This window comes from Manis javanica, chromosome 6, assembly GCF_040802235.1.
Source record: "Manis javanica isolate MJ-LG chromosome 6, MJ_LKY, whole genome shotgun sequence".
Taxonomy (NCBI): Eukaryota; Metazoa; Chordata; class Mammalia; order Pholidota; family Manidae; genus Manis; species Manis javanica.
The window spans coordinates 58,890,489-58,909,911 of NC_133161.1; the positions used below are offsets into that span (position 1 = coordinate 58,890,489).

At 35.0% G+C, this 19,423-nt stretch overlaps 1 protein-coding gene across 2 annotated transcripts in view; it reads left to right on the forward strand.

Moving 5' to 3' along the window:
• AGMO (alkylglycerol monooxygenase) overlaps nucleotides 1–19,423 on the forward strand; it is a 390,540-nt gene that overhangs the window by 38,166 nt on the left and 332,951 nt on the right. For both annotated transcript variants that reach the window (XM_037019894.2, XM_037019895.2), the window contains 2 exons: nucleotides 10,543–10,750; nucleotides 12,139–12,269. In XM_037019894.2, the coding sequence (XP_036875789.2) occupies nucleotides 10,543–10,750; nucleotides 12,139–12,269 (339 nt within the window). The remainder of the gene's footprint in view (nucleotides 1–10,542; nucleotides 10,751–12,138; nucleotides 12,270–19,423) is intronic.

Here is a 19,423-nt window from a genome sequence, read left to right on the forward strand (position 1 = left end):
TGGTACCCCTTTGTTTATGGTGCCCCCATATGAAGATCTAGACATCCCAGAAATAGTTTTGAAGTAAAGAGCAGCAAGCACCAAATACTGAATTTAATTAACCCCTCTCCCCCAAGAAAAAGTCTGAAGTAAAAGTCAACTGTGATTTTTTAAAAAGTATTGATATCTGTTTTTTTGGGGAGATGATGTGTGAAATAAAATTTAAATGAAAAATTAGCCTGTTTCCTTGGGTCATGAATCGGTTCCCTCAAAATCTTCAGTTTTTTCCATTGACATCACCAGCAGTCTGATCCCAGCAGGTATTGGCTCTTCTTAATTACAATATGTGCCTTTGTGAGTATAATAAAAATTTGAAAGTGTCTCTTGAGAATTGCCTATCAAAATGAGGCACTGCTTAACTAGAGAATTACCCTTTTCACTTATTAAATAATCTATTAACTTTTAAAAATTCTTTGTCTCATGACAAGTAGAAATTAAAACATCTTACCTCAATATACTCAATAAAGCTTAATAAAACAGACTGAATAGGTGATAAAAATTGAGCAAGGAAAATATAGGCAGAAATCATGGATCCAGGGGTGAGTCGAGTGTGCCAACACTATGGTCCTATGCACTTGCTAGATTTATGCCATAAATTTGGCATTAAGCTACATATCAAACCATCTGAAGTGGGAAACATGATTAGGTAGGTGATTCATAGCATCCATAAAATTAACACAAATGCTGTTCAGGAGAAACACATTATTCTTGGTACTGAAACTGGAAAGAAATTCCTAACCACATGTCCTAGAGAATGATAAGAACTGGATTTATGTCAACGATGAATTGCTTCAACTCAGTTTCATAAAAGAAGGTTCACAGGTCCTTTCATCAGCAGGCAGCAGTTTCTGTGATGGATATTTAGGTAAAGGGCTTTGTCTGATCTGCTGGTGTTATTAGAAACACACTTTTCTATGTAGTATAGAACATTGATCTTGCCTTTTTTCTTATTTTTAAGCATATTCAAATCTTTCAGGGTGATTTTTCCCTTAGATCCTAGGCATTAATTACTATTCCCATAGATATGTATCCCTTCTTTCCCTGGCCAAGAAACAGCCCTATACAGACCCTAAATTAGACTGCAATCCCCAAACCATGCACCATGTAATATACATTCTCAGAGGTGTTCACAAGTGTTACATTAACAGGAATTTTGTAGTAAAGAAACTTGAATCTGAACAAATTAAAAGAAATTTATTTGCTGCTGGACTTGTCAGGGCCTTTAAAATATTTATTACACATAAGATTACTATGTGTTATTTTGTGTTTTCCAAACGAAATCCTTCTCTGTGCAGAGAATCTCATGAGCTATTTCAAGAAATACTCTTGAGACCTTCCACATTCTTTTATTCTGCACTGTGTATTTGGATTAATTCCAACATTGACTCAAAACCAATCCTATAAAGAGCAAGTTACATACCTTCTGACACTGATATACATGCAGCACTTTCAGTTGCTCTTTTGGCACTGACTACTGTTAAAATAACAATGAGATGTATTAGCTTGATGGGATTTTAAAGAAATGACTTCTGAAATACTATTTGTTTTTCATGCTCTGAACTCAAGTCTGTGTCATAAATTTCTTTAAAGATTATGTTCTACCTGATCTTTGCCTTCTAAGTCATGGAAAGGACTTTGGCCAAAAGTAATAAAACCTGATCTAAGAAAATAGAGAGATTGATTTAAGTTTCATATGTTGCCATTTTCTAATGAAAGTATTAGTACAAAGGATTCAAATGCTCTTAGAGACAATATGAAAATGTTGGCAACACATAGCTATATTTTTTTAAGAATTTCCCTCAAAATATGTAGGAATAAAATAGGAATGAAAACATGAATTTCATATTATGACAATATTCTATACAAAATGTGCATCCATTTCAATTTGAAAAAGATAGTGGAAAACAAAAATGAGCCCAGATATACCAAGTGCTGGAAAGTCTGCAGAGCAACTGGAATGCTCACACTGGTAGGAATGGCACATGCACTTGATCATTAGTTTGGTGGTTTCTTAATATTAAAATATTTGCTTTATACTTTACATTAAAATAGAAATAAGATAAATCTTTTCATTTCAGTAAGATATATCCTTTCAATATATACAATGTAATCTGTATAATGTACAAATTATAATATTCTATTTTGAAGTACATAAAATTTATCATGCAAATAAACTAAAAATACCAGACATGATTTTCAAATTAAAAGTGAATATGGTTTATGTATATGAACATGATCAAAGGGTCTGTTCATGGAAATCACCCTCATGTTTGGCTTGTAGCTATTCCATTGTCAGTACTTTTTCTTTCCATTTGTAGCTAATTCTGCTATTTTGAGCTTTGAACTTCAGATTTATATATCCAGCTGTTAAACCATCTCCACATAGATGTCTACAGACATCTCATAAGGTTAAAAACCAGTTCCCCCAGTTTGTCTGTTGTAGTAAATGACAACTCCATACTTTCATTTGCTTAAACCAGATTTTTGAAGCTGTGTGTATTCCCTCATCCAGTCTGTTAGTAAACCTTGTCAGCTTTACCATCAAAATGTATTGAGAATCTTTCCATTTCTTACTACTTCCACTGAAACCATCCTAGTGAAAGTTATAGACATGGAGTGCGTGGACTCTTATCAATAACTTCTGAACAGTCCCCAGCTTTCACAGTCTCTCTCTAAAGCCTGTTCTTGACACAGAAAAAACAGACTGATGGTTTTTATACCTCTATCAGATTATGTGACACTTCTATTCGAAATCTTCTGATGAATTTTTGTCTATATTGGTTAAGGCACCATTAGCCTCAAATAATAGCAACTGAAACACAAACACATTATAAGTCTAAATTTTGCTTACCTAATATCCTGATTGATATGTAGCTCTCCTGCAAGTAGTGATTCAGAGATCAAGACAGTTACCATTGTGAGTCTTTGTCATTCATCATGTGGCTTCCAAATTTAAAAAAGATGGACTTAAAATTATACATAAATTATGAATTCATCTATATAATATAAGTTATCTGAAAAGAACTTGAATATATAATGGACATTAAAATATTAATGAGACTCTAATCTGATTGGTGGAATTATGATGGCTTGCTTTTTTTCTTATGCATGTTCTGTATTTTCTATATTCTACAGTGAACATATATTATTTTTATAATCTTAGAAAACTAAACTTTTAAAAATGGTTATGTCAGAGCAGGTTCCTAGTCTAATTCCTAAAAACTAACTCAGATGACTACAGAAGATGAATGGGGAGGTGTTAATACACTAAACTGTGACTCTTCAAAAGTCATATGTTGAAGCCCTAATCCCCCAGTATAACTATATTTGGACATAGGGCCTTTATGGAGTAAACTAAGGTTAAATGAGGTCATAAGGGTGGTGCACTAACCCAGTGGTACTGGTGTCTTTATTAAAAAAACAGAGCTTCCATGCACAAGAGAGTCCATAGGAGGACATAGTGAAAAGGCATCTATCCAGGCTAGAGGAGAAGCTTCAGAAGAAACCAACACTGTCAACACCTTGACCTTGGACTTTTGGCCTCTAGAATTGTGAGAAAATAAATTTATGTTGTTTAAGCCACCCAGTCTGTGGCATTCTGTTATGGCAGCCCTACCAAATAAAGGAGAGAAAAGACACATCACTCCTAGAGTAAATGGCAGACTAAATATCCCCTCATTCAGAGGAGTAGATATGGCAACATCAAGGAAAAGATGGGGGTCTCCTTTCTCGGAATCACCTTGAAGTTCACCTTGATGAGTTATTCTTGACACTTCATACTAAGATGAGTACTCTCTGAACAACTACTCCAACACAGTTTTCAAAATCAGAGTTTGAGCCCTCTGCTGTGGTGGATCCCTCCCTGCAATGTGGTCAGGACTGATGGGGAGAACTAGGACCAGACTGAGTTCCTCTGTTTGGAGACTTTTTGGCTTTGGGGGCTAATGACAGCTAAGGTGGATGGAATCATTTAGGGTGGAGGGGAGTATAGAATTTTTCACAAAAGAGAAAGCTCAGGGGCTCAGAAGATTTCTGTAAACAAATTCTAATTTTTCCCAATTGTCAATTTGTCCAAAATAAAAAAAACAGGTTTTCTGATGGAAACCCCTCCACAGTAGGCCATGGACACATCCCAGCCTCAATAAATAAAAATTACAGGAAGAATATCTTAAATGGGCTTTTTGTATGACTGGAGTAAAGGAGGCCAAGGAGAAGAGAGCCAGAACTGGAATGCTGGCCACCACTGCAGCAGCTCCGACTCACGGGCGCAGGTGGAAGAGGCGGGTGGGGACTGTGCATGTTCATAGCTCCTCCCCCAGCCTTAGCTTGAACTGATGGGATAAACTCCACATGCCACATATATCTGGGGATATAGTATCAGGAAATGTCAAGTCCATCCATATATTCTGGGGGGAAAAAAGCATAAAAAAGTCTGGACCCATTCAAAGATAAACAAATTAGGTATGAGGGCAAGGAAAGAGATTGCCAAGAGCAGATGGACATCTTTTTGAATATTATTCCCCACAAACTTAATAATAATTTTAGGCAGAACCATTTTAAGGAAACATAGAAGTTAAATAGGAAATAAATTTGAAGAAAAATGAGGCTATGTGATAAGAAATAAATATAATAGGGGAACTAAGAGAACTAAGGAAAGAATTTAAGAAAAGTCATTGGAAAATTTAAAGTAGAACCAGAAGAAAGAAAGAAACAGTGAAGATAAATACTGAAAGTGTGGACTTGAGCAAATCAACTGAGAACATTGGAAAATAAGAGATCATGGTCAGAGACAATATGTGGATATGGAAGATCAACAGATGAATCACACTTGTGAAGAGGTGTAAAAAAAATACAGGAGATGGAAATATAGGCAAAAATAAAATGAAATCTCCTTAAAACAAAAGAAAATTAAAATCTGAAAGTTTAAGGAGGCTTCCTTCTTCAATATATTCCTACCAAAGAAATTACACACCAAAATGATTTAATTTCAAGGCACGAAAGTGTGCTACCAGCATCTAAAAAGCAGAAATGGATAAATTAGGGGGAAAAAAAGTAAAGTTAAACTCAGACTTAATATTAGTCTGAAATGTTAAATGCTACAAGAAAATGCAGAACTATATATATTCTCTCATTCCCTTGTCTTACAATCAGCACTTTCTAGGAAATTGTTTTTACATGATTTATAATTTTATAAACATTGAGGCTAAGTATAACATGCATAAGAAACTATTACTATGAAGAGACTATAATTACGTCTTTGTTAGTTATGAATGTATTGCTTCTCATCTCCAGATCACAATTTATTATCTGATCTGTGAAAAGGATGTGAGTTGTCTAAACTTTTTTCCTTTGGTAGCTGACATGGATGTTAAGCCTTGTCAGGAGTAGACCTTGGTCACTGATTGTTGAAGGAAGAGGTTTTCCTCTTTGGTTCTCGTTTGCTCACTTGGAAGTGTCCTGCAGCTCCAGGGGATTCTCCAGTGCCCGACTCCTGCAACGCTGGGCAGCTGGCAGCTTCACCCACTCAGATGGTCTCATGGGGAAGTACATCCAGTGAGATATTCCTGGTGAATAAATTTCTCAGCCATCTAGTTGGCTGATTTGTGGCTTGAAACCTCAGAAGCTTCCCCAGTGAAATCTGAAACTGGCCCCTGTATGAGGGCAGGAGGAGACCAAGAAAGTGGCAGACCATTCTAGATTGGTAGGTGAGTTTTAAAAAGCAAGGGAACTTACACATGAGGCTTGTCTTGGGCAGCCACATAATGAGTAAGTCTTTGTGCTTGCCCACTAGAATCTTAAAGCTTATATGCAGGTTCTCAGTCATATATCCAGTCTGTATGGTCTGAAAGCTGCATCCTTGAACATGGTTCCAGCTGTGGGTACACTGGGCAGAATGTTCATTTCAAGGATAAGGGTAAGGGTAAGGAGCCTCTGATTGCCCAGGATCAGCTCCAGAGTAAACCACAATTATGTCCTGTTGATGACTTCCAACACAATTTCCAGCAAGTTCTTTGGTCTAGCCTTGGGTATAGTGGCTCCTCCTTTCATCTGCTATTCCTATAATCTTTAGAGTTCCCTTCATTTTTGTTGGTCATTCCCTCATTACTCCAATTCCCTGATATAGTGGACAATTCTTTATATTAAACTTTCCCTGTTCAAGTTACTGTGATTTCTCTTTCTTGTAAGGACAGTTATCAGTATTAGTAGAGGCTCCTAATCAGTTGTTTTTATGTCTTTTCCATACAAAAAGCTTCTGATGTCTTTTTAGGCTGATTTATTTGCGAATGAGAGCACTTAGTAGCAGGTTTGCATGTCTCACATTCTCATGGAATGCTTCCCACTCATATCAGACTCTTCCCAAGCATTTCTACTTCAATTAGATGAAGAGAAGGGACTGCCAGTAGGGCTACATTGACTAGGAAATTTTGGATAGAGATCTGATGGAGATGTTTGGACAGAAAGGTATCTGGCACCATTTGGGGCTTCCTCCTTCTGGTTCAGGTATATGCCTAAAGCCCTCTGTTCTGTACACCTTGGCTTCATCTGAGATTTCCAGCCAAAGTGTTTTGTCTTTGTTGAATTTTGGGGAGATCAATATTTAACCAGAGATTTTATATTCAGCCAAGTTATTCCTCACACTTATAGGGAAGAAAAGTATAATAAGCTACACAATTGTATGTAAACTTCTGAGAAACAAAAGAAAAATGAAAGGAAACCTTGCAATCTAAATTAGTACAAAAAAATTCATAGTGAAGAGGATAAGGAATACAGGATTTGTAGTGAGCATTGGCATCATTTAAATACAGAACTAAATTTAAATGATTGTAGCATATATGTTCATTTGTTCCAGACAAGTTTATTGAGTGCCTGTGATGTCACTTCTTCCAAAGCCATAAATTTAATGAAATTCCATTTAAAATGCCAATAGAATTCTTTCAAGTTTAAACAGATCCATTAGCTGATATGTGACAAAATAGGTTGAAATTTTGAAAAATGAAATTCATAAATGAGAAATTCCTCTACAAGTTCCCAGAATTTATAATGATAGTACAGTTATTAAGACAACATGATACTAGTATAAGAACAGACACAGACTTCAGTGGAAGTGAGTGGAGAGCTTGGAAACAGTTCAGATACGTAGAATAGTGTGAAAAGTATTGAATGAATAGTATGAGAAGAACTAATTCATCTAGGGCAGATAGGTGCCCAACTGGAGGATAAAACATGAAATAATGACTTTTTACCATAAACAAAACTAAACTCCAGATGGCCAAAGGAACAACTGAAATATCCTGTAAACATTCTAAAAGAAAACACACGAGATTATTTTCATAGAATTCTGGTAAGGAAAATATTCATAAGCAAGACCCACCAGCAGAAGTAATAAAAGATAATAGCACAAAGCAACTTACAATTGCTATATGACAGCATATATATATAGCAAAGTTAAAATAACAATACAGAGAAAACATTTGCCACATCTATGAAATATATACATGTATAGAATACAAATAGCCTATAAATCAATAAAGATATAGTAAAATCACATGTGATATATATTAAAAAATAAATCACACACAAAGAAAAACAAATGGCTAATAAATGTATTGAAAATATTTTCAAAGTCAATAGTAAAATGCAAATTAAAACAATATGTCATTTTTCACCAATCAATTGACTAAAAACTGTAAAAGATTGAGAGTAGTCAGTGTTAGCAAAGTGAAAGGCAGTTTTGGAGGTGAATTTGGCAAGAGCTACTGAACTATACATTTTTCGTACCCTTCAACAGTATAATTCCATTGCTAGGAAGCTATTTAATGCAAAAATGTATACAAATATACAAACTATTATACTGTGATATTAATTGTTTGATTAAATTTATCAGGTAAAACATGAGCCCTGCACTACATTGCCCAACAATGGAGAAAGTTAACTAAGTCATGAAAGTGTGCTGGTCCATGGTTGACGTTTTCCTCAGATCCATTCCTCTCCTTCTTCTTCCCTGCCGTGTATCTCCAGGGGCTGACCTTGGCAGATTTCTTTTCCTAGGCTCCTCCTCAACGGGCTTTTGACTTAGTTAAAATGAGTTTAAACAGATCCATTAGCTGAAATGTGACAAAAAAGGTTGAAATTTTGAAAAATAAAATTCATAAATGAGAAATTCCTCTTCAAGTTACCAGAATTTATAATGATAAATTCAGTGGGAAGTTTCCTGGGGGACTGGTTAGCAGGAAAAAAGGAGCAGCCATAGTACTTTTTTTCCAGTGCCTCTCTGCCTTTGGTATTATTTCTTGAGTCTGTGCAATGGCCCACACTTCTGTCAGACAAGGCCCGTCATGGTTCTAACTATCCTGGGTGACTCAGCCCTTGAGTTCTATTAACACAATACAACTTCTTTCTTTGTCCCTATAGCTGGTTAATACCGGCTTCCTGTTGATATTAACCTCTCTAGTGCTTCTTTGTTCCCACTTGACTTTTCACCTCTTCCATCATTTCTTTAATTTTTTTTGTTTAAGTTCAGCTACTTTAAATACTTAAAGTGATTCTGTATGCCTGCTTGGCATACATGCATACACCTCTATAGCCAGGAAAAAAAAAAATGCTTTGTAACCATATACTTAATGGAAAAATGTTCCTGCTAAGTTGTTGACTCCAAGAAGAAAAGTTGCTATATCTTATGTTTAATATGGTCCATTGCAAAGAAAAAAAATGTGTATATTTGAATGTATTTCACATGGTGTAATAATAATGATAATAAAAAGTAAACCTTTGTAGGAAAAATGCCCACTGGGAGTAGTTGTTGTCGTGAAGTTGAAGAAAGGGATATGCGTGCATGTTGAGGGGAGGTCTGCTGCTACATTTTACTTTATATGCTGTTGTGCTGTTTGTTTTTTTTTCCCAACAATGCATTATAATTTATAATTTCAAAAAATTTTAAAGCAGGTAATAAAGCACTGTGCCTAATATGACTTTTATTAAGTAAGTATGTCCATATGAATTTATTTGTAATGGGAACTGTTTAAAAGTACAGAAAGTTGAGCAATATTTTGAAAATGCAAGTTTGTTCCAACAGGGTTTGATATATTAGGAAATAACTTGAGTCTGCCCTCTGTGCTTTTGTGTGATGTGAAAGGCTTAGGAATACACAAAATGCACCCGTAAACACATGTCTTAAATATCTACCAGTGTGCTCAGTTCACCTATCCCTATCTGGTTTTACAACTGTCATTCTGATTTCAGGTAAGTCTTTCCAATACTCCACAATAACTTAGTAAGTAATATGCAACTCAAAAATGCCTACTTCCACAAACAAACATCAGGTATTTTATAAGATGAAGTACGTATTTATTATAGTATTTATGCATTTCTTATCTATGTAACATGCAAGTGCAAAAGTGTACTACAATTTTTGTTAGCTTGTAATTTTTTTCTCTTTATGGGTCATTACGATGTTTTTAAGTTTTGCACCCTAATCCCATTTTTCTCATAAACTGTAGTTTTTATTGCACAATTTTGCATAGTATAGTAATAGCATATAGACCAAATGTTAATAGTATCTCTGAGTAGTAATTTACTTATTGTTTATAGGGTCTATTTTTGCCTAAAATAATCACTTATTAACAATTCAATGAACTCTCCATAAACATATGTAAAGGTGAATTGATAACTAAAGGATCATCACAGCAATTCTAGGTGAAAGGCTGAGGTTATTTGGGAAAGCTCCAGTCATCTACTGGCGATGCAATCAATTAAGTGCCATCTAGTTTACCTAAAAGGCACAAATGACTTGTGCTCCTCCTAGAAAACAGAGAGAAGGTCTTGCAGAAACATCTTGGCAGCTTTTCTCTCAGAGTTCACCTAAGTGTCAAAATGAATATAAATGGGAATAGAGAGTCCATTAGAAGATGTAGGTCATGGTCATGTAATAAGGCAAATGCCCTAAACTGGTTCGCAAACATTCAGAACAGGATACAGATCTAGAAGTACATAGGCAATAACCAGTGTAACATCTTCTGTGCTTATTGATTTTTAAGCTATTCTTACTGAGATTGGAGCACCCTGTCCTGTCAGGAAATACAGCTCCGCAGGGAGATGGCAGACTTGAACACAATGTGAGCTTCAGAAGGGAGAGAAGAAATTCATTTCCTCATGTGTTTTGAGTCTTGAATTTCCACCTACTTTTTCAGAGTGAACTTTTACTTGTTACCACACTTCCTCCTCCCCTTTCTAAGGTGGTATCATGTGGGTTTTTGTTTGTTTGTCAGCTTTTCATTTTGTAATGATAAGTTGCTCCACCTACAGTCAAACTCCACTGTTTATCTTTGATTTGGGCATGATTCCTCCACTTTCCCTCCCCACACCCCAGTTTCTGGGACAGTGCCCACTGAACTTTGAACTCCTTCTTGATGCCTGTGTTTTCCTGTCTAAGCAGAATCTGCTGTGACTGTGCTCTCTGGAGTTCTGTTTCTAGCTGTGCTCTGACAAAGGGCTTGTTCTGTGCAGCACATCTCATCTTCTGCTCAGCCTCTGGCTTCAACCACTGAATCTCAGACATTCTCCAGCTGGGAATCAGACAGAGGCAGAGATGGAGGACCCAAAAGCCCAGCAGGACGTTTCCGTTTGGCAGGGAATTCGCATGATGTTTTACGTGATGAAGCCCAATGAAACAATATTCCAAACCATGGAAGAGGTGCCTGATTATGTAAAAAAGGTGAGACTATCTGGGAAGAGGCTACTCTTGTTTTTTTCATAATAGAAAGTAAGTTAAATACATCCTGGGGTTCTGTCCACTTCCATTCTTCAAATTATTAGATATAAATAAAAAAAATTCACTTTCATAAAGGCATGGAACAAAAGGAGAATTTCTGCTTGAATTGGATTTCTGTACAATATCCATAGCCATTTTCTCCTGTTAAACTCCTTTCCCTTGATATGTCACTCCAGAATGCGAGTAACACTTTAATAAGTTTTCCTGGATGCAATGGCATTCTAAATGCAGCAGTTAGAAACTCAATGTTGAGTTCAATGACATCAGTAAACCTTGAACAATTTTGTTTTTAAAGGGCAAACCACCTCCCAGGAAAGTTTTTCCTCTTAATTTGGTAGAATAGCTCTGCAGAATGGATACATAGCTGACTGAATCCAACTCTGACTTCCTAAGTTTGAACTTGAACCAAGTTTTCTTTGAAACTCTGAAATGTTCAGAGGCACTTTTCACTTCAGAGTTCCTGGCTATGATTGGAAGTGGAAATATCCAGAATTAGAACTTGAATACTGAAGTTCCCCACCCTGTCAAAGTTATTCCTACAGAACTCACTAGTTCAGACCAAAAACAGAAAAAAACAAAAAGTGACATCTACGAATATGTTCTTGGGAGTTCAGTTTAGAAATCTGCAAAACTTATGACCAGCTTCCAGATCAATGAAACCTTTAACTTTTTCATGATTTGGTATTACTCTTTTCTTATTTTTTAAGGAAAATAATGTGGTATTACAATAATCATAAATCAGAATTTTTCATATTATCACACCAAGCTTAGTCCAATATTTATCAGTAGTAGACCCTAAAAAATCTTTGATATAAAACACAAATAAAGCTAAATGTATAAAACTTGGATGATGTTTAAAACAAATATTTAAGTGACCTCATTCTCTGAAACTCAGAAGAAAATTCTTTTGTTCCTGTAGTTTCAGTTTTGTCATCCTATAATTCTAATACGAAGAAGTAGAATCATATGCATCCTTAAGGAGAGCCTTTTAAAGTGGGTCTTAGTCATATAGATAATAGATTTCTGATTATTGCACTTATTTTAAACTGTATTTTTTGAAATACATCCCTCCTAATCTTATTTTTTTGCAAAATTATCATCACTACATCTATGTTTAGATTTCATTTCCAAACTGGATAATAGAATATGAGCACCTGTTTAGTGTATGTCTGAAATAATCATATTTCTTTGCCTGCTGGGAGGAAATGATCCTCTCGCAAAAGTATATACCTTCTTCTTCTGTCAAATGTCACTCTGGACCTCCTACTTCCAGAACGACTAATCAGGAAATGTGGAAGGAAAGCATCTCTTTTCTACAATTTCTTTTCCAGGCAACTCCATTTTTCATTTCCTTGATGCTTCTTGAACTCGTTGTCAGCTGGATTCAAAAAGGGAAGCTGCCAGGCCGTTTGGATGATGCATTAACGTCAGTATCAGCTGGTGTTCTGTCTCGGCTTCCAAGGTGAGTTAGTTGTTTAGCAACACTGAATGAAAAAACTGAACTTCTCCAAAGAAGATAAAAAAGGAACCCATTTAAATGGGGAATTAGTCTGTTTTCACTCATATCCCCAAAGAATTCAAGTTTTTCATATCTTGTTCATCATGAATTTTTTTTGCATTTGTTTTTAAAAACATTACTCTAAATATTATTTATCTTGATTACTGAGTTTATGAGTGCCTTCTTAAACTTTGAGCCCAAGGCAAGTTCACTTGCCTTCCCCTAGTTGGAGCGCTGAGTTATAGTCTAGTTAACTATGGGAAAAGTAATGTTGCTTCAGGTGAATTCACATGCTGTAGGCATCTGGGGTGCACACGATCCCTTGTCAAAGTCACATAAAGCTCTGGATTACTACAGTGGTCTCATAAGTGGTATCCCTGTCTCTAGACCTACCTCATTTGCAGCTGAGTTCTTCACAGGTTCTGCACTACCTGAGGCCTATGTCTGAATTCCTTTCCTGATCTATAGGGTCCTTTGTCTAGTCAGCCTTGCTACTGATCGCCTCACATTCCTTTGCAGTATTTGTTCCTTCCATATGCTACTACTTGTCATTGCCCATGTGTCACATTTGCTTCCCTCTACTTGGAAAACCAGCCATGTGGCCAACTCTGATTCATTTCTTAAGTCTAAGCCATGGTTCTCTTGAAGAATAACACTTTTCAACATATGTTACCTGTTCTTCAAACCAACTTTAGTCATTGCTTCACTGTGGCCCCCTGAAATCTTGTTCTTATCCCAGACATAGAATTGTCATGTGGCTCACCTGTTTTCCTCCCAGCCCTTCCTCCGAGTTAGCATGCAGCTTGAGAGCAAGAGGGGTTCGTTTCTTCATAGTTTGAACTCCTGTGTCTGGAGTGATGGTGATGATGTTCTCATTCTGCTTCCCACCCATTATTTCCTTTACTGTTCTAAGAGCTTTTCTTCTGACCAGTGTTCATTGCTTTGGAATATTTCTATGAACTATCCAGTGGGAAACCAAAGTAGATTTTTTTCAAATGAAATACAAACTTAAAAAAATGTCTGAGAAAAGATAAAATAACTCCATGTAATTGCATAAAATTGTTTAGATAGGAAGTAAACCTAAAAGTAGTACTTCTTTCATAAATATCACTATGAAAAAGATAGGTTAATAGGTATAAAGTAATAGTAATTATCATAATCATAATTATAATGACTGGAAAATGACTCTTATGTTTTCACAATGCTGTCAGAATCAGAGAATAATATCTCAAGTTATTTGTAGTTAATTCTCAGAATGCCCTAAATAAGAATTTATATTCATACATAATTTCCTGTATTTCATGTCTTCCCTGAACAGAATTGAACAAGAAATACATTTAGCATACTCGAGGGTTATATAGATTTGGATATTGAAAAATACCTAGTTGATTACTATAGTTCATGTAGAGAAAGTTAAGTGTATAGGATTATGGAAATGGACAATTGATGAACTGTAAAAATAATGATAGCTGATGTGCTCTGCAGGCACAATTATGGATCACATGTTTTGTTGAGTTGGAATGAATAATTAAGAACTCAGGGACTCATCGAATTGAATGAATGCGTAAGAATTCCTTTTACTTATTCACACTTTACTTTGGTCACAAGTAAAATTAGATTGTTCCCTCATCATAACATTGTAACTAGTAGAAATATAAACTGCATCCTTAGTGCTTGATTTCTGCTCAGCAGTGTGATAAAAAAAGGTACAGAGTTAGAACAGGATACATGAGAATCAAATATATATTTTTGCTGAAAACAAACTCCAAAAGCCTAAGGGAGATGGAAAGAGAAAGAAAAAGAGAAAAATCCCCCAAATCCAAACAAGCCAGTCCTTTAGGGATGGGACATGCAGTTCTTTTCCTTCACATCCCCTTACTCCAAGCACTCCTTAAGCTAACACAAGCTGTTCACGCTGGTGCCCTTTAAAAGAAAGGTGAAAGGTTGTGAACGTGAATTTGGAGAGTGTTTTTTCCATAGTTCTATTTTGAATGAGAACAGAAAATTGTTTCTTTTTTGTTGTTGAAGGTGTGGACAGCAATTCTAAATTATGAAATGTGGATAATTTTGCAAGTTTTGCAAAGGATTTTGTCTTTCAAAGCCTCTTATCTAAAAAGTCTCAGGAAAGGAAATAATCTAAAAGTAAAATTTTAAAATATTTTCATTTATTTTGTTGCTGTTAAAAAAAGAAAACATACACACAATATAAGCAGAGGACAGCTGATCCTCAGGATCTATTCCACTCAGTACCCTTTTGGCAAAAGACAAGAAAGGGGATTTAACAAATTCTTAAAATAATATTTAGTTGAAGCCACAGTACCAAGGAGAATCCTTGTGCAAATCATTACAGCTGAAGGTTAGATTAACACGGTATTGATCGCATTCTCTCTGAGGGATTGATTTCATTTTCTACACCAGCAACAAGAGTGTTTGCCACAACCTAAACATACCTGGTTGCAAGAGAAGTGGTAGGATACCATTCATTAATCTGTTCATGAGGAATTATACTTTGGATAATAATTCCAAATAGATATGTGGCCTCTGAAAAAAGAAGCTGTGGAAATCAAAGTGAAACTTTGAACATGTTTTTCCACTTTGCCATTTATGTAATGGAAATGCTGGATGCAGACTTTGAGGAAAAACAGTTTTTATTTGAGGATCTCCATTTCATTATTACATATAATTTGAGGTATCTTGAAGATTAGTAGCATTCTTATCATATTGGTAGAAAAGATAGTGTATCTTTCAAATCCTTATGTCAGGGAAAATATTAATCATCAACAAGATTGTATCTTGTTTACAAGCCTTTTGGACAGAGTATGATGTGTAACACAAGTTTCTCTGTCCTAAGAACCAGGTTCTGGGCAGGCCTGCATCTGTTTCACTCTTCTTGAATCCACTGGGCAGACTTCCTAGTCCAAGTCTAGTCCTGAAGTTACAGATATTTGTGTTTATCATAGTTAAATGTAGTGTACCATATGCAGATAAATCTGCCTTTCTATCAATTACTTTCATACGTGACTATAGAAATTAAACTTAACAAAATATATTATTTAAAAATCTAGCAAACTTGTGAAATATCCTGCTACTGACTTAAATGCTAATGAGTGAAAAATAATCACATCTTTTTTTTTCTTCTTAAGCAGAACTCAATTTCCAATTCTTCATTAGAAAACCTAGACCACAGTTTGTTACTTCCTTCCAATGTTTCTGCTCCCATAAATTGCATCCTCCCCAGAGACATTTTATTTTATTCCCGATATAAATATCTACAGTAAGTTTGTTTTTAATGGGTTCATTTATTTTGTCGAAACAGCAGATTATAAATCAAATTGCAATAGGTTGGAGGCATAATTTAAGTAGGTCAATTTTCAAATAAGTTGAGGACACTCCACTTTTAATACATATGGGTCACTGCCAATTTTTACTATGGAACTAGCTCTGCAGTGCTCAGCCATACATATGCATGGTTTTACTGGCCTTGACTGCCGTGGAATTTTCCATTCCTGACAAAGTTTCAATTCATAAAAAAAATATTAAACAGGAGGAAATTAAACTTCTTTGCAATACTTTTGACTCCTTTGGGGTGGGACTGGAGAATAAAGAAAAGTTGTCTATTAGGTTTTTATGTTAGAGTTTGGTATCAGAGGCAATACTGCCTTTGGCAACATCAGACTTCCGAGAAATGAGTACCCGTCATTTTGGATGACTACTTTAGTAAACAGTTATTCATTGTTCAGAGTAACAGATAAATTAATTTATGTAATGTTAATAATATTTCATTAGTAGTATTAATGTACTTTATCAACTTAAGAAATTATTAAAATAAAACTCCATATGAAAAAAGTAAATAAAAAACTTGCTGGATTGTTAATTATATGTGCTAGGGACAATTCCTTATTTCCTCTTGACTTTTATCTTAGAAACCTTATAAATAGACTTTGTTATTAATTGTGTAACTTTAGATATTGCTGTTACACTAACCTTCCCTAATGATGCAAGCTTCCTTATGCTTATTCAATAGAGTAATTGAATTACTTGAATTAACTTCTTACAATGAAAAGAATGTAGCAAACTTACTTCTTCCAAATCTACCACATTTTGTTTATAAAAGTCTATGGTTTTGTGGTTGTAAAAAGATTATCAAATGTTTCATTCATAAATGTAGTATCATTTCATAGTAAGAAATAACAGTATAAATTTTATCTGACTACAGATGGTAGAGATTGTATTATGTATTTTGTTATTACTGAGCAAAAATCAGTATTCCACTAGGTGGAGCAAAAGTGGCAGTAGCTTTACAAATAGATGGTGCAAGTTCCTGAACTAGGTTTAAGAGATTTTTGAAATAAATAAATAACAAAATTCCCCAGAAAAACCAATGAATGTAATCAAAATATATTTAATTATTTATAAATTTCTGACACTTGTAAGGATATTTAAAATGGTCTCATTTAAATGCTGGTTTATTTTCTGATTTATAAGATGAGATTATAAAAATAAAAATGTCTAATTTTTTTCAATCTTGCATCATCTGGCAAATTAGACAATACACACATGATGTAACATTTTCTGGTTCCACATTAAAAAGAAAAGGAAAAAGACTACAGGTGAAGTGAATTTTAGTAGTATGTTTTATGTAACCCAATATATCTAAACATATCCAAAGTATCATTTCAACCTGTGATGAATATAAAAAAAAAACACTGGGTTTAAAAAAAAAAAGCTCTAGTAACAGTTATGAAACAGTATAAGTTGGCAGATATTTGTGAGTACTGAGTACTATGAAAGTTGCTTTGAAATTTTAACAGTTTACAGTGAGAGCATTGTATCAAGTTTCTCTTGCTTGATTAATGAGTAGTGAGAATACTTGAGAGCTAGATAATTTTAGGGTCCATTCAGCCTAATGCTCTCATATCTTAAATTAGCCCTGAGATACTTGAAGAGTGAAAGACATGTCCAACACTACCTTTCTTTTCTTTCTTTTTTGTTTCAATTAATGGTATTGTGCAGATGCCGTGTCCAGGCACTGTGCCAGTTCTGACGGTACAACGATGAGCTCTGCAGACTTCATCTCTCTCCTTACAAAGACAAATGATAATAATTATACAAATCAAGATTTTAATCCCAATTATGATGATTTGTCTTTTTTACTTAATGTTTTTTATTGAAGTATAATTTATATACAAAAGTATATATTAGTTTCAGGTATACAACAGTGCTTCAAAATTATATACATTTTGAAATGCTGTCCACAATAGGTGTAGTTACCATATGTTATCATACAAAGTTATTATTTTATGACTTGTAGGGACCAAAGGCAAACCACCCCAGGATGCGCTACTTTGGCATGCAGATTATTTTGAGCTGAAATAATCAATGGCCATCATGTCCTAAAAGACTCATTAGGATACTTTGATACATCACCCCCAACACACACACACACAAAACTGTATGAAAAGAATTTAGGTGGGGGAACTGCTCCAGGAGGAGAGAGAGCACTATAGAAGCTATATTATAATGTAAACTAGGGGTGATAAATGGGAAGGACTGTGACAAAATCTGTTAAAATTTCTCTCTGTGCCCCATTGTTTCTGTGTTGCTCATCAAGTATTTTGTTTGCCAAACGTTTACTCTTCATATTCCTGTGAATCCCTTTTCCTTTGAAGTCTCAGACCCCTATACCTTTCTCCTTGGGTCAGTCTGTTTCAGAATCTTTGATTCTTTGACCAGCTAGAAGTATCTCAAGGAGTAGGAGAAGTATCTTCCTCTCCAACAGACTATATACCCTATGCCATACTTTCATCCCTGTAACTTACTTACTTTATAATTGCAAGTTTGTACCTCTTTATCCCCTTCACTCAGTTTGCCCATAGCCCCTACCCCTTGCCCCTATCGCAACCACCGCTTTGTTCTCTATTTATGAGTCTGTTTTGTTTATTCATTTGCCTTATTTTTTTTATATTCCACATACAAGGGAAATCATACGATATTTGTCAGATTTCTTTCATTTAGCATGATAACACTCCAGATACATCCATGTTGTCAAAAATGGCAAGTAACATTTCATTTCCTTTTATGGCCTAGTAATAGTCCATTATATATATGTATATATATTTTTATACATACATGTATATATTATATACATAATGTGTGTGTGTGTGTGTGTGTGTGTGTGTGTGTGTGTGTGTGTGTGTGTATTGACACTTAGGTTGCTTCCATATCTTGGCTATTTTAAGTAATGCTTCAGTAAACAAAAGGATGCATATATCTTTTCAAATTATTATTTTTTGTTTCCTTTGGGTAAATACCCAGAAGTAGAATTACTGAGTCATATGGTATTTCTATTTTTAATTTTGTGAGGAGCCTCCACATTGTTTTCCACAGTGGCTGTACCAGTTTACTTTCCCAACAAAAGTGCACGTGGGTTCCTTTTCTCTACATACCTAGCAATATTTATTATATCTTGTTTTGTTAAAATTAGCCCTTCTGGCTGGCGTAAGGTGATATCTCATTGTAGTTTTGATTTGCATTTCCCTCATGATAGTAATATTGAACATCTTTCATGTGTCTGTTGGCCATTTGTATGTCATCTTTGGAAAAATGTCTGTTCAAGTCATCTGCCCATTTTTTAATCAGATTCTTTTTTCTTTTTTTGGTGTTGAGTTTAATGAGTTCTTTATATATTTTAGACCTTAACGCCTTATCAGATATATCATTTGCAAATATAGTCTCCCATTCAGTGGGTTGCCTTTTTGCTGCAGTGGTTTCCTTCACTTTGCAGAAACTTTTGGTTTGATGTAGTCCCACTTGTTTATTTTGCTTTTGTCTCTCTTGCCTAGAAGATGTATCCAGGAAAAAAATGTGAATTCCAATGGCTAAGAGTTTATTTCCTGTGTTTTCTTTTAGGAGTTTTATGGTTTCAAGTGTTACATTTAGGTCTTAAATTCATTTTGAGTTTATTTTTGTGTATGGTCCAGTTTAGTTCTTTTGCATGTCACTGTCCAGTTTTCCCAACACCATTTATTGAAGAAACTGCCTTTTCCTCATTGTATATTCTTGTATCCTTTATCATAGATTGGTTGACCATATAAGCATGGGTTTATTTCTGGGCACTC